Consider the following 16,313-nt stretch of genomic DNA (forward strand, 5'->3'; position numbering starts at 1 on the left):
TGTCAGAAAGCTGGTGATCCTGTGTTGTGCTGTAATTGCAGGATTCTTTGTGCTTATTCGCTGCATGAGTCTCTGTATGGTCAATTAGTGTCTCAACATTGTGTCAGTGCAGCACAGAATCTTATATACAGTATTTGTGAACACTGAAGTTTGTGTACATTACAATTGTACATTTAGGAACACATGAGGGCATAAACAATGTCATGATCTTATCTGTTTTAGTTGTGTGTAAATGACTGTCGAATAAATGCATTGCCATTCCCATAGATCATTTCTGGAATGTTTATTTAATAATCCTCAAACTGAATTAACAGGCTTAAAAACACTTTTGGAAAAAGTAATGGCCAATCAATTATCATCAACACTGTATGCTATTTAAAAACCCTAGAGAGATGTGAAGATATCGCAACTTTCTGTAATTGTCAAATGCATACTTCCCTTATCTGTTCTGAATGTGCACTATTTAAAATGTTGTAGCAAATTTACCTTCCACAGAAAACTAACGTAAAAGGCACTAATACTGGCATCTGATGGACTGTTACCCTTGTGTTTGATTCCTGTCCACACTGGAGGGAAAATTAGTTTTTCTTAATGCAACTTGGATGTCATTTCGTCATTTTACTCTAAGTAATAAATGAACTCATTTTGACCATTAGATTTCCATGATTTTTCTAGTCATTCATGACTAGAACTAAAAAATGACTTTAAAATAATTGTAGCTTTCAGTACATTTCCATTAAATTTCCAGTCATGTGTGGTTACTAGGAATTTTCTCCCCCTTGAAATGACTTCTGATTCAACTAGGTTTCAAATCATTCAAACTGATTCGTGAACTAATTTAAATAAAAGACTCGAAATACAATTTGCTCACAAATCAGTCATCAATATGACTTGCAAGTTTTACTCTACACAAGAGCAATCTAGCCTAGATGAAATATTTTAGAGCAAGGCAAAGATAGAGAGAGAGAGAAAAAAAAAGTATATTCACTATATACATTTCCATATATCATTTGAGGTTGTACAGACAGTCATTTCTGTCCAATTAAGTATTTTAGCTATGCATAACTGGAAAATGTATATTCACTATAGACCTTTCCATGACTTTTTCAACCAACAATTTAAAATTCCATGATATTTCCAGGTTTGCCATGTCCATGGGAACCCTCAACAGTCAGATGACAAGTACTACAGAGGCTGTCATTAAAGAGCACCTATTATGGTTTTTAAACGTGCCTAATTTTGTTTTAAAGGTCTCATACAATAGATTTACATGCATCCAAGGTCAAAAAACACTTTAATTTGCTCATAATTTAAATTGCAGCATTATCTTTTTCCCCCAGTGTCAAAAACGACTCGTTCAATGATCCGTTCTAAAGGATTCATTCTAAACTCCTCCTTTCAGAGAGCCTACTCTGCTCTGATTGGTCAGATGTCCCAGTCTGTTGTGATTGGTCTACTTAGTGTAGTTTTTGATGGCTGGTCAAAGCTGTTAGCAAGCATCCAATGAAGACCAGAGGCCGGTTTTTTGTTACCAAATTACATAGGTTAGTACAGGAAGTAAGTCTGGAATTTCTAACGACTCGTTTCTGGTGTTCAGAATCGGTTCTTTCATTTGGGAGTCAGTAACTCCATTTGTTGTGCACTTTGATTTTTGAAACTTGGCAGACTTTTTTACATTCACAAACAGCTATATAACACACTATATGAAAGGTAATATTTGAAAAACAATAATAGGTGCTCTTTAAGAGAGAGCAAAAAATAAAATTATGACTTGGCACTATTATGACAATGGCACTAGATGAGAAGTTACATTACTAAAAGCCACAACTGAATCTTCTATAAAAACAAAACAACAAATGGGGACTTGTAGTCATTCATCAGCTGCCTTAACCTGACCTCCTTGTGATGACAATCACCTAACAAATGTTTTAAGCATTGACAATCAAGACGAGTCAGTGCTTCCATTCTCCATTTATTAAAACTACTTATAATGAACACAAATAAACATAACGAACAACACAGATAAAGGCAAACATATTAAAAGCCATGCTTCTGTACTTTATGGAGCAGCTCATCACAGAGTTCTGTAACATCTTTAACTTCTTTAGCCTGAGAAGAGACAAAAGAGAATCATGTCAGTAAAATGGCAAGAAAAGAAGAGCAATTAACTAATTTCAGAAGAACTACACAAGTAAAAAAATGGCTGGACCACCACTGTAAAAGTGTTTACCTTTTGTTCCAGATCCTTCTCTAGGGACTGAACTTTCAGCTGTTCTCGCTTAAGTTGCACTTGAAGAGCTGCTACCTCCGCGCCCTGCTTAGTGCGCACCTCTGCTATTGCCTTATTTGCTCTGAAACAACAGGAGTATTATTACTGACACTTCCAGGCATCTAAAATCTCTTCATATTCACAACAAAATTCTACATTACCAGCATGTTCATATAAACGAACACATTTTACACTTCAACATTACAAACTCGCAGCTACTGCAAAAAAAGTGCGCATGTTTGTGTGGTACAGAAGAGCTCATACTGATCTAGTTTCTCCTCAGCATGGGCTTTAAGAGCTTGATAACGCTTTTCTTCTTTCTGCAGTCTGTCCATGCAATTATGAGCGTACTGTTTCAGAGTCTCCTCATTCTATACAAGAGAAGGAAAATGACCATTATTATACACAATGCCTTACAATGCTATACACATGACTTAGTTCAGACAAAAATGGAAATTCTGTCATCACTTACCCTGATAGGCATATGGGTTTGGAATGACATTTCTCTTCATGGAACACAAAAGCATGAATGTTAGGGAATGACAGCCTCATTCACCAGTCACTTTTATTATATATAAAAAAAAAATGCAATGAAAGTGAATGGTGACTGAGGGGCCGTTTACACTACAACGTTTCATCTAAAAACATTTTGGCTGTTCGTTTACACGCCAATGGTGTTTGGGGGCTTTAAAATGCAAACTTTTGAAAACGGGTTTCAAAGTGCAAGTTTTTGAATACAACGCCGTTATCGTCTCCGTGTAAACATACAAAAACAATGAAGCGAATTTGTGAAAACAATGTCATGCGCACACGTATTACGCATTATATAAAAAATGATGGATTGATAGGCATCAATTTGAGATGTATAATTATCAATATGAATACTGGTGTCTGTGCAAATAACAATAATCAACAATTTATTCATTTGGAGTGTTTTGTATGGAGTGTGAACATTGTACAGTAGGCAGAACCTGCAATTTGAAAATCTTGAAATTAATGTATAGATTCAGATGGGAAAAATGTATTTGTATTTTAAATGTTTATTTATTTACTTAATTTTATTTGATGTACCTTTACCCTGCAATTTATTCACCCACCGCTTATGTATATAGCCTATAGACAGAGATGTGATGCCATGTACAGTATTCAATGATATGCTTAGAATATGAAAACATGAGGCAGTGAAAATGCATGTTAGATCCAGTGTACACTAGACCTCTCTCTCCGTCAGAAGATATCCATATATCAGAGTTCTGTCTGATATCCAAAACCAGTCAACATCAACAGCTTATGTTAACTTACTCTCCTACCAGCACAAGAGTCAGCAAGGGGAATACAGAAGGAGGCAGGATACGAAGTGATGGTAAAAATGAGCAGAGTTTATTGAATAATCTTGAGAGTTCAGTCTATAGGCATGCGTGCGAGTACTTCAAAACAATGCGCAAGACATTCAAAACTACAGTGGCGGACTACAGGACTGTGTTTGAGCTGCTCAAGATTTTGAGTTTATTGACGCTTCTCCAGCAAAGTAATTGTAGTAATAAAGCAACCTCATCGTCCGTCCAGACAAAATTGCTCGAAGCTTTCGCCATCTTCATTGTTTGTATTCACCGCTCTGTGGAAGAATGCTTGTGTGCAGGCACGTAGTGTTTCTTTACAAAGTGATAACACCAGCTTCTGGCCTGGCATGCATAATACAGCGTTTTTAGTCGTTTTCATGGTTCCGTGTGAACGGGGATCATTTTGACAATGTAAGCGAAACTTTTCAAAAACACAAAGGAAAGACTTTTCAGTTTTTAGTACATCGTTGTCGTGTAAAACGTACCCTGAGGCTGTAAGTCCCTAACATTCTGCCTCACATCTTAATTTGTGTTCCACTAAAGTCAAACAGGTTTGGAACAACGTGTGTAAATAATGACTTTAAAGGATCATCATCCTGAATAATAATGACCCTATGAAGGATTTAAAAATGAAAATTCTCATCATTTACTCACCCCTCATGATATCCCAGGTGTAAATTACTTTCTTCACCAGAACACATTTGAAGAAAATTATAAAAATATCTTGGCTCAGTAGGTCCATAAAATGCAAGTGGATGGTGAGCCGAGTTTTGAAGCTCCAAAAAGAACAGATAGTCAGCATAAACGTCATCCATATGACTCCAGCTGTTAAATTATAGTCAGCATAAACGTCATCCATACGACTCTAGCTGTCAAATTAATTTCTTCTAAAGCGACACAATCGCTTTTGGTGCGAAAAAGACCAACATTTAAGTACCTTTGTAACTCATGGAAGAGCAGCGCTGTTTACAGCGGAGTAAGAGGAACGCTGTACAGAAGCTTCGTTGGTTTTGGTTTAGAGCTGTATTTATCTGTTTCTTTCTTTTTCTCCCCAATTTGGAATGCCCAATTCCCAATGCGCTCCAAGTCCTTGTGGTAGCGTAGTGACTCGCCTCAATCTGAGTGACGAATCTCAGTTGCCTCCGAGTCCGAGACCGTCAATCTGTGCATCTTATCACTTGGCTGGTTGAACACATTACCACAGAGACCTAGCGCGTGTGGAGGCTTCACGCTATTCTCTGCGGCATCCACGCACAACTCGCCACGCAACCCACCAAGAGCGAAAACCACATTATAGCGACCACGAGGAGGTTAACCCAACGTGACTCTACCCACCCTAGCAACCGGGCCAATTGGTTGCTTAGGAAGCCTGACTGGATTCACTCAGCATGCCCTGGATTCGAACTTGTGACTCCAGGTGTGGCAGTCAGCATCTTTACTTGCTGAGCTACCCAGGCCCCCTATCTATCTGTTTCTTTACTCAAATTAAAATTTTCTTTATTGGCATGACATACTTCAGTACATATTGCCAAAAGCATAAAAAAAAAAAAAAAAGGAGACAATAAGTTGGGGGGAGGGGGGTAAATAAAGAGATGGTGTCATTTATCAATTGGTATACTGTACTGTATCAAGTAGCATCAAGTACTCACAATGGTGCATTTGTGTGCTTATCCTGGATGTCTCAACCGAGAGGAGAATGGAGAATAACATGTTACGGACCTAATCTCACAATGCTAATAAGTCACATGAGAGACTGCGTGATCTCTACCCTCTTGTGAAGCTTACCGGAAGCATTGGATTAAAGTTAAAAAGTATTTAAATAGCGATCTTTTTCACAACAAAAGCAATCGTATCGCTTTAGAAGACATTAATTTAACCGCTGGAGTCGTATCGATGACGTTTGTGCTGACTGTCTGTGATTTTTGGAGCTTCAAAAGAGAAATCTCCATTCACTTGCATTTAAAAGACCAACTGTATTGAGCCAAGATATTTTTCTAATTTTCTTCAAATGTGTTCTGGTGAAGAAAGAAAGTCATACACACAAGGGATATCATGAGGGTGAGTAAATAATGAGAGAATTTTCATTTTTGGGTGAACTATCCCTTTAAAATTGGCAAGTCCTATTGCAGGGGTCTCATTAAAGCATAAAATACCTTTTTGAATCCCTCGATAACTTCCTTGCATCTGTCAAGGCGTTTGACAACAGAGGAGAAAGATCGTTCCAACTCATTCAAGTCTTTGGCCAGCTGATCTTTTTCCTGAAGGACTCGTTCCAACTCAGTTTTAGCCAAATCTTCCTTCTGTTTATGCTCATCTACAAACAAACACATGGATGTTTGAGCATACAATTGTGCTCAAAAGTCTGCATACCCTTGGAGAACTGGTAATATATGTACTATTTTTAAAGAAAACATGAGTGAGCAGGCAAAATATTTCTTTTATTTCTTATGGGATTCATATTCAACTGTAGGTTATAACAGAATGGCACAATCATAAAACAAAACATGGCAACAATGAAAAAAAATGAAATGACCCCTGTTCAAAAGTTTGCATACCCTTAGTTCTTAATACTGTGTATTGCCCCCTTTAGCATCAATGACAGCGTGCAGTCTTTTGTAATAGTTGTCTATGAGGCCCCAAATTCTTGCAGGTGGTATTGCTGCCCATTCGTCTTGGCAAAATGGCTCCAGGTCATGCAAAGTCTTTGGTTGTCTTGCATGAACCGCACGTTTGAGATCCCCCCCAGAGTGGCTCGATGATATTAAGGTCAGGAGACTATGATGGCCACTCCAGAACCTTCATCTTTTTCTGCTGTAACCACTGGAGAGTCAACTTGGCCTTGTGCTTAGCGTCCCATGCGCAGCTTTTGTGTAGAAGAATGCAAATTGTCTGCCAGTATTTTCTGATTACATGCTACATTCATCTTGCCATCAATTTTCACAAGATTCCCAATGCCTTTAGAGCTCACATACCCTCAAAACATCAGTGAACCACCACCATGCTTCACAGTGGGGATGGTATTCTTTTCACTATGGGCCTTGTTGACCCCTCTCCAAACATAGCGCTTATGGTTGTGACCATAAAGCTCTATTTTGGTCTCGTCACTCCAAATTACAGTGTGCCAGAAGCTGTGAGGCGTGTCAAGGTGCTGTCGGGCATATTGTAACCTGGCTTTTTGCGGCATTGGTGCAGTAAAGGCTTCTTTCTGGCAACTCGACCATGCAGCTCATTTCTGTTCAAGTGTCGTCATATTGTGCTCCTTGAAACAACCACACCGTCTTTTTCCCAGAGCAGCCTGTATTTCTCCTGAGGTTACCTGTGGGTTTTTCTTTGTATCCTGAACAATTCTTCTGGCAGTTGTGGCTGAAATCTTTCTTGGTCTACCTGACCGTGGTTTGGTATCAAGAGATCCCCGAATTTTCCACTTCTTAAGTGATTGAACAGTACTGACTGGCATTTTCAAGGCTTTGGATATCTTTTTATATCCTTTTCCATCTTTATAAAGTTCCATTACCTTGTTACGCAGGTCTTTTGACAGTTATTTTCTGCTCCCCATGGCTCAGTATCTAGCCTGCTAAGTGCATCCACGTGAGAGCTAACAAACTCACTGACTATTTATACACAGGCACTAATTGCAATGTAAAAATCCACAGGTGTGGGAAATTAACCTTTAATTGCCATTTAAACCTGTGTGTCACCTTGTGTGTCTGTAACAACGCCAAACATTCAAGGGTATGTAAACTTTTGATCAGGGCCATTTGGGTGATTTCTGTTATCATTATGATTTAAAAAGGAGCCAAACAACTATGTGATGATAAATGGCTTCATATGATCACTATCCTTAAATAAGAGTTTTTTTACATGATCAGTCATATTTTCAAAATCAGTGCCAAAATTTCACAATTTTTGTCAGGGTAAGCAAACTTTTGAGCACAACTGTACCTCAAAGGCATGTTTTAATGTACACAGAACATTGGTTATGATTAAACATATGTCATACCTGTGATCTGAGTGATGGTGGCTTCAAACTCTGACACTATAAACCTGAGAGAATGAAAGATGCGTGACTGGCGTATTGTCCAAATGTCAGACATTTAACAGGGTTCCCACACTTTGACCAAAAAATTTCCATTAACTTTAGAGTCATTTGTGATTACTAGATAAGGATTTTTTTTAATCAACTTTCTATTCAGATACCGAATCATTCAGGCTGATCTGAGAGCCAGTTCAATTAAAAGAACAGACTCAAAATGCAAGTCGCTCACAAATCAGACATCACTATGACCCTGACATCACTATATTATTACATTTATATTCACTGTATATTTCCAGTTTTTCCAAGATCCTGGCAAACCTTATTCTTATTGCTCTCCAAACATCATGTCAAAGTGTTTATCCAATCAGAGACTTACAACATGTGCTGATTCTCCAGACGCACTGCTTCAATCTGGGCCTGCAGCTCTTGTTGCCGCTCCTCTGCCTAATAAAGGAAAAACAAAACATGAGGCCAGGAGAGATCAGACATTTTGGTCATCTTGACTGGGCTATAAAAGCTCACCTGTCTGTCTGCTTTCTGAAGTGCAGCATCCATGTCTTTCTGACTGTACTTCAGAACCTCTATGATTGAGTCCTCTGTCTTCAAGGGCTGTTTAAAGGTGGGAACTAGTAAGTCCAGAACAGTTGGATCTGGCACCACAGTCTCCACTGCCTGGAGATGCACACATGGGAAAATTAGCTCAAATGAAACTGGCAAATTCTTCTCCATTGTAGTTTTGGCCTGTTTCAGTGCCTTAAATGGTCACTTTTGTATTTTAGCGAAAATGTAAACTGAGCATTATTATGAGTTTGTGTTTTCTTACTGGTGGAGGCAGATCATCTAGCAGCTTCATACCGTCACACTGAGACTTCCGCTTTCCCTCAGATTTTGCAGCCTCCATCATTCTAACACACACACACACACACACACAAACATAGAATGGTGATTACTTTCATTTCATGCTTAGTCATTGTAGATTCAAAAAGTTTACTAAAAACAAAAACAGTAAAATAATGCACAAATATAACATAGTAATAAACGGCATAATTTACCTACAATAATTTTTCTACTAAAACATTTTAATATGAAAAACACCACAGAGACTGTGAGTCATGATGCAGACAAATCAACAGTTTTGAATCTATTCACTAAAACAGTTTGAACTGATTCTTGAAAAATGAACAAAACCAAGCAAACTTTTGAGACAAGGAAGGATTGCCAAACTACCCCAATTACATCTTTTAATGTCCAAATGAAAAAAGAAAAAAAAAGAAAAAAAAAAAGTGCATTAAAATGAAAAGCTTTATTCCCAATGTTGCATAATTTTATATAACCTGCGAGATAATTCTATATACATATCATGAATAGAAAACAAAAGTTTTCAAACACCAACATAAATTTGTAAAACTAGTGTATATGTATGGAAGACACTGACCTGATGGCAAGGGAAGGGCGTGGCAGGCTGAATCCAGAGTTACCACTCTCCAATTCGATTTTCTTTGGACTGTCTTTCAGCAGCGGGTCAAACTTCAAATACAGTGACTGTTTCCGCAAGGCTGACTCCTTGAACTATAAAAGTGTGTGTGTAAAGAGCGGAATTACTGAATGTTAAATAAAGCATTTAAAACATCCAAACTAACATTTCTCCATGCTGCTGGCTTTATTGGCTCAAAACAGAAACACTCACAGTGCTTGATCCAAACTGCTCCAAGTAATCAATCTGCCCATCAAAATCTCCTCCTGGCATGACTGCAACAAAGAGGATGTTTCCCAGCTGTTTAGAGCTAGCACTGAATGGGTCTGCTTGTCTTTATCAAATGGTTTAAAAGGTGCACTCAGTATTTTTTTTTCCTCATTAAACGTTTTACTACCAAAGAAATAAATAGTAATTTTTTTCTGATTAACATTTTTTATTGATTCGTTCAGATAACAAAGAAAAGCAAAACATATATACACAGAATCGACATTTAACCCCCACTATTATCCCTCCCCAATCCCCAGCCCCACCCTGACCCTCAGGGTGTATATATATATATATATATATATATATATACACACATACACACACACTTAAAACTAAGCTTCTCTCTCCACTGCCCCTCCCCAAGAGCCCTCCAAAAACGAATAGCTTCCCCATTTCCCATCAAACGAATTCCAGATCCCCAGCCTTCTACATGACACTTCCTCAAAAGCTGCCACCCTCCCCATCTCTGTGCATCACTCTTGAAATGAGGGCGCTCCAACCGACTTCCACCCCAATAAATAGTAATTTTGAAACATATGTATAAAATCACGACCACTCACATGGTTTAAATCTTTATGAAGAGGGTCCCCTCATGGGGCAGCCATGTTAGGATCACATGGCCAGCCAAATACTACTCACTAAATCTCAGTAACCACCCTGTTATTGAACACTTTCACTTGTAGATTAATCATGGTTACTTGTGGATAGTGAACTTCTCCAATGGTATTGGTAACTGAATACAATCATGTTTGAATGATCCTGCATCCACTCCCCTAGGTATTTGTGTAAGTTCAAGACTAATTTTTAAAAAGTTACTAAGTGCACCTTTAAATAAGGACATAAAGAAGTTCACTCACACAATGCACCATGCACAAACTCATCTTCACTTGGTGTTGCCACACCAAAGTCACAGGTCTGGTTCTGAAGGTCTGGCCTGGGTTCTGGGGTTGCTGTGCCTTCTGGCTCCTGAGGGGCTGGGCTATGGGGTATGTTATTGTGGGAGGTAGCAAATGACCCCACATCTTCAGTTTGCTGTAAGAGAAAGAGTATAAATCTCTGTAGAGGACTGCAATTGGTGGCAACACAATAATTCAAAATGCAAACTTACCTGCATGATAGCAGCGAGCTCAGTTTCTGCCATTTTTTCATCAGTTTTAGAAGCAGCCTGGGGAGACCTGTAGAAAAAGAATATCAGAGCTCAACAATTAAAGTCATTAGGCTATGCAGATCAGGAATGACATGCAATATGCCCTGGCATGTGCTTAACCCTTCTGTGCTGTTAAAGGGCCATTTTAAACCCGTTTATACTAAACACAGATTTACCGCAACTTGACATCAGTGTTTCACCCTGAAACTTCATGAAATCCTAAATACCAAAATTAGAAAAGGTTACAGTTTGTAATAGGTTGTGACTTTTGACCTGCAATGTGTCAGATTTAACAAACATGTTGCATCTTCAGATGCTAAGAGCACAGAAGGGTTAAACACAATTTGCTAGCTCTAGGTTCTGTACCGGCACACAGGCTGTTCATCCTGTGCAGGGGCCTCATGCTGCTGAAATGGAATGGCTGCCGTCTTTGTCAAAACCGGGCTGGTCTGGACGGCACGTGGTGGGGAGTTCCCCATCTTAGCCTTTGTGCCGAAGGGGTTAAAGTCTGGGTCATCAAACTTGTCAAAATCAAAGGCATAAGAACCTTTAACAGGAGGAACGTCCACAGGTTCTGTCTCCTCAGGGTTCGTAGGGGAAACCTGCTTGGTATGTGATTCTTTCTTCTCTGTCACTGGTGCGTCAAGTTTTTTGGCAACAGGTTTGGGTCCTGCAGGTCTCTTAACCCCAAGTCGTTTTGGAGGAGGTTTGCGCTTTACTTCAGCACCATCATCAAAATTAAACTCCAGTAGCATCTGGTTCTCTTTATGGGGCGCTGCAGATGAGGAGCCCTCAGTGATGGTGGAATTCTTCTGAGATGGCGTGGGGGCATCTGGGGCTGTTAGAGGGGCCTGGACGGAGATCTCCGGTTCCCACTTGACTTCTTGGCTTGGCAGGAATGGATTGGGAACAGCTAATGCCTTGCCAAGCACAGGAGAGTTTAGGATCTTTGAGCCACCAGTTTGGAATGGGTTGAGCAAATCGACGTTGTCAAAGTCTAAGTTGTATGATCCCGCAGGGGGTAGTGGCAATTCTTGGGCCTCTGGTTGGTCTTCCATAACAGGAATCTGCGGAGATGCTTTCACTGACTCCATAATATCAGAATCCTCAGTGTCTGTGGCGATCTTCTCAATGTTCTCATTCTTGATGATGATGACAGTGGCCTCTGCTGAAGATATGTCAGCAGAACAATCTGCAAGGGAATTCTCCACTGATGGGACAAAAGGAAGAGTCTCATCAAGTGCGGTCTCCATCACCTCTGGAACCTTCTTGTCATCCTCAGGTGCAGAAACAGGGGCTGCAGTTGCATCCGACTCTATAAGGTCAGAAGTCACAGGTAAAACGGAAGATTTAGGATGGGAATTTGCCAATAGAGATTTCTGTGGGGAATTCTCCAAAAGCGATTTAGAAGGGGAATTCGCCATTTTATTGGACTCCTGAAAAGGGTTGATGGCATCTAGGTTGTCTAGGTCAAGTGTGTAGGCTCCTCTGCTCTGAAGAGGCATGTCTACATCAGGGTAGGTAACACTGTGACTCTGAATGTTGATTGGGGTGGTAGAAGTGCTATTAAACACCCTGTAAAACACAATATTACATTTTACATATTTTTGAATTTTGCTATTCATTTATTTTTTTGTTCCTTTTACTTTCCATTTCCCCCCTAAATGTCTGTGTACCACATCAGTTGCATGCTGTCAACTGCCACATACAATTTCTACTTGTCTCTTTAGGTGCACAAATGAATAAGCATTTACAGCAAACTCACTTTAAATCTAAGCCTAGCAGGCAAGCAGACAGCACCAAAAAAATAAAAAATGATTCTAGAGTGTTACTATTACACAAAGATAACAGGGGTTAGTATGAGACTGGTGTGATAGAATGGTGTGGTAGAATCACTTGCCAACCCTGTCTGTGCACAGTTGTAGCCAGAGCAGGGATGCACTGATCCAATACCTGGACAGGTATAGTGTCTGATACTGACGTTTTTAACCGGACTGGGTATCGGTCTGACGAGCCCAACCCAAATTTGTGTGTGAATGAATAAATAAATAAATAAATATATATCTTAAATCTTATGTGTGTGTGTATACATACATACATACACACACACTTATTCTAAATGCTGTCCGACATTTGACAGATTCAGATTTCAATCGAAGGCAGTCTGATTTCATGACTGCACACATCAATTATAACGTCAGTGTGTTGCTGCCAGTTACTGCATAATAAAGCACACAAACTGAACATGATTAAAAGAAAGTGTGCAAAATTTGTGGACCGTTTCTGCCACTTATACTTAGATTTAATCCAAGCACAAACATGACATTTAGTTCAGAATTCTGAGTTATTTTTTGGAGTAGGCTAACTGTATTATTCAGCTTCAGATGTGCTTGCTTCTCATTCATCTGTGCCACTGCTTGCTGACTGATAGCAACATACTGAAGAAGATCTGTGAGGTCTTGTCCATGTTGCAAATTTAAAAAATCTTGTTTTAGCACAACGGTTGATTGACAGGTAGAACTTTCAACCTAAAAGTCCTTGGTTTCACCAGACTTGCGATTGGGGAGTTAAAAAAAAAAAAAAAAAAAAAATCATGCAAGTTGTAACACGTTCTCCTGATTGGTCAACTTCAGGTAGATTATCAAAACAGCTCATTCAACCGCACACACCTCACAAATTCAAGCAGACAGTGGCCGAATTATTTTGACAAGCTTAAATTCTCGGGAGGCCGTAAACTGCTTTTTTAAAAAAAAAATTTATGAATGTGTAGTTAGAGGTTTGTGTTTCTTTACACATAAAAATAATACTCCTAATCAGTTCCACACAGTGAAGATATTCTCAACAATTTAAGGAAAATACAACACTGGTATCGGACCGGGGATCATCCGAACCCGAGAGTTCAGGAATCAGAAGATAAAAACTGTTTCGGTGCATCCCTAATCCAGAGTTATACAATCTTATACAAAAAGTACTGTTTAAGAATCACCATTATGTTCAGTCCACTAGCTTTTCATACTCTCCTTTCGGACCATAGTTAGATTTACAAATCTTATCTTGTGTCTACATAAACTCTAGAACTTCAAGTTGAGCTAATTTGCAGGTAATTTGCTCACTGGTCATTAGATGTTTGAGTCTCCAGTGTATTAGTGCTGTCCTCCTGGCTGGTGATCTTGCCGGTGCGGCTTGGGGACATAATCCTCTTTGTGACTGGGTCTCGCCGTGGAGTTTGGAAACAAACCTATATAAACCAATGAAAATCCATGCATGTAAATCTGAATTACAGTCCAAGACTACAAAAATACACAGCAAAGCCAACAAAAGTTTAATTTTGTTGTGTGAATGAGAGCTCGGTTTCAACATAGTGAAGATTAAACCAAACTATTACTTAAGAAATGCTGAACGAAGCCTCATTTGTTACAAAGAGAAATTAATACATTTGCCTTAGTACATTTCACAAAACTCACATCAAGACTCACTGGTCTATTTGAAATATAGAAGCTTCCAAACCTTTGCTCCTTTATTTGCAGTCTTGATGTTGTCAGCCTGTGACTGCCGCAGGATTGAGGGCCTGCCGGTAGGCTGATCCAAAGAGAAAATGTCACAAGTGTCTTCAGAACTGCTGTTCTTCCATACAGCACACACTCCCTGATTTTCCTTCACCGCAACAGAACTCATACTGAAAGACAGAGACAGATAGAATATGACGACATCTGTTTCTGAAAGACACACCCAGCGGACACCATAACCAGCTGGTTTAACTGATAAAAACCTGAGGCGGGCATCCAACCCTCTAACCCCACACCAGGGTTTTCTTGCACAGAATTATGAAACTTCAAATCTGTTGCATTTCTTGTTTGAAACAGTCTACAGCTTTGATTGTCAGGGCAGGACAGAGATTCTGGCACACCAACAGGGTGACTCCAAAAACTTAGGCCTAAACGTGACATCCACTGGTGCAGTAGTGTGCTGGTGGAACTCAAGAGGGGTTCTTTAAAGTCAATATGAAACAGCATTCGCAACCCATTTCAGTTCCACAATATGACACATGAGTAAAACAGGATATTCAATGTAAACACAGTATGATTGAACCTTTTTAATATTATTATAATTATTTTTTTTACACATTAACGTTAAACAGCTTCAAATGATCATGTTACTTATAGGCTAACATTATTTCCAGCCTAGTCATGTAATGTCAGCCAAAAAGGAAAGTCATTTTATTGATTGAGACAAACATTGTGCATTCATCTTTGATTGCACATTGTGCAAATAGGGTCCATTTTGATTACATACAATAAGACCAGGACTGTGGATTGAGAAAATGGCCTAAATATTGTTATTTTTATTTCATGTTGACGTTAAATAAGAAGTAATCATACCTTATAGAGATGTTCAAAGGCAATCAGCTGTCACCAAGCATTTTGACAATGGCAACACTGTCTTGTAGTTTGAATAATAGTGACAAATGGTCTACTACAAGGCTCTGTGGCAATCCCTTCATAGCATGAGTTTTATGGGAACAAGGAAAAGATTGATAAAACCTTCAGAAGAATCATTACCAATTATGGCCTCATCTGTCCTTCCATGGATTATGTTGAACTATGTAGGATTGATAATAAAATTGTCAGCTTTGAAAGCACAGTTTTCTCACTCCTCTGCATTCAGCCTACCTGGACAAGTGATAAACATTTCACTGACTATTATCACTGAGATTTGAAAATAAAAGCCACACTCACACACAATCAGCCCTGTGAACAAGCCCTGTATCCAGTGCAAAAGAAAAGTACAAAGCCAAAAATGAAAGACACCAACCAAAAACACTAATTTATGATTTTGATGGACAGTAGATTGAGGGTGTTGATCTGAACTAAATCTAACAGTTCAGTGCCATGTGACCACATGGATGACAGAGGCTGTTCTTCAAAAAACAACCTGAAATAACAGCAAAATAAATAAATAAATAAAAACTACAAGATGTTTTTGTAAATACAATATCTAAACGATACACTTACATTAAGTTACTCATTTAAAAAATTGCCCCTTAATATTAAGATGAACTGCCTCTTGCCGTTACCTATGCAGATTCAACATTTTTAGAACCACCAACGAATACGGTGCTATTCATCATATCTGCATTTATAGAGTCAAAACCAGTTAAAACGAAAAGAAACCAAATAAATTGTAGTTACAATAAAATAACGACTATACATCGTATGCTGAGCGTTTATAAAAATCTATCAACACTGCTAAAAAGACCAATATGACAATTGCACATTCTCGTGCAGTACGTCATTGTCGCTCTACCAAAGTAGTGTAAACAGTTTTCTGAAATACGTACCTTTTTCAAAAGGCTCAAATTTAACACAAAACCCTTTTTCTTCTCGGATAACGAGCGGGGCCAACAAGCAGTTGTTGCAAGTTTATAACTTCCTCCCGTTTGAAACGTTTCAAATTTAAACGGCGCAATCTCAACCAATAAAATGCAAGCTTCCGCGCTTTTAAGGCGGGATCATAGGATGAATCGACCAATAGTATTCCAGGTCAAGAAGCGGCGTCTTAGTGGATGTTCCTTTGACAGACATGCAAATCATCCAATCGGACAAAGCCGTGGACGCAAACGGGTATCGTAGGCAAATAATCATTACCTCGTTTAACCCTTTTATAAAATGCACAGTACGTTTTCGTATGTTATGTTGAGCTGATATTGAGTTTTAAATAATAAATATAAGCGTTTTGTGTTGCTTTCCCTCACAGAGTCTTTCACCTTAATAAAAGAC

The 16,313-nt window shown here is 38.9% G+C and overlaps 1 protein-coding gene across 1 annotated transcript; it reads right to left on the reverse strand.

The window, feature by feature from the left end:
- Window positions 1-268: 268 nt before the first annotated feature.
- LOC127413887 (transforming acidic coiled-coil-containing protein 3-like) lies at window positions 269-16,004 on the reverse strand. The gene is made up of 16 exons (XM_051651445.1): window positions 15,875-16,004; window positions 14,044-14,212; window positions 13,650-13,774; window positions 10,903-12,111; window positions 10,498-10,564; window positions 10,247-10,421; window positions 9,333-9,394; window positions 9,081-9,214; window positions 8,469-8,550; window positions 8,168-8,317; window positions 8,022-8,089; window positions 7,610-7,653; window positions 5,763-5,923; window positions 2,534-2,640; window positions 2,231-2,351; window positions 269-2,109 (listed from the first exon to the last, which is right to left on the reverse strand). The coding sequence occupies exons 2-16, from the start codon at window positions 14,209-14,211 to the stop codon at window positions 2,038-2,040; spliced, it is 2,745 nt and encodes a 914-aa protein (XP_051507405.1). The 5' UTR covers window position 14,212; window positions 15,875-16,004; the 3' UTR covers window positions 269-2,037.
- Window positions 16,005-16,313: the final 309 nt, after the last annotated feature.

This window comes from Myxocyprinus asiaticus, chromosome 23 (assembly GCF_019703515.2).
Source record: "Myxocyprinus asiaticus isolate MX2 ecotype Aquarium Trade chromosome 23, UBuf_Myxa_2, whole genome shotgun sequence".
Classification (NCBI taxonomy): domain Eukaryota; kingdom Metazoa; phylum Chordata; class Actinopteri; order Cypriniformes; family Catostomidae; genus Myxocyprinus; species Myxocyprinus asiaticus.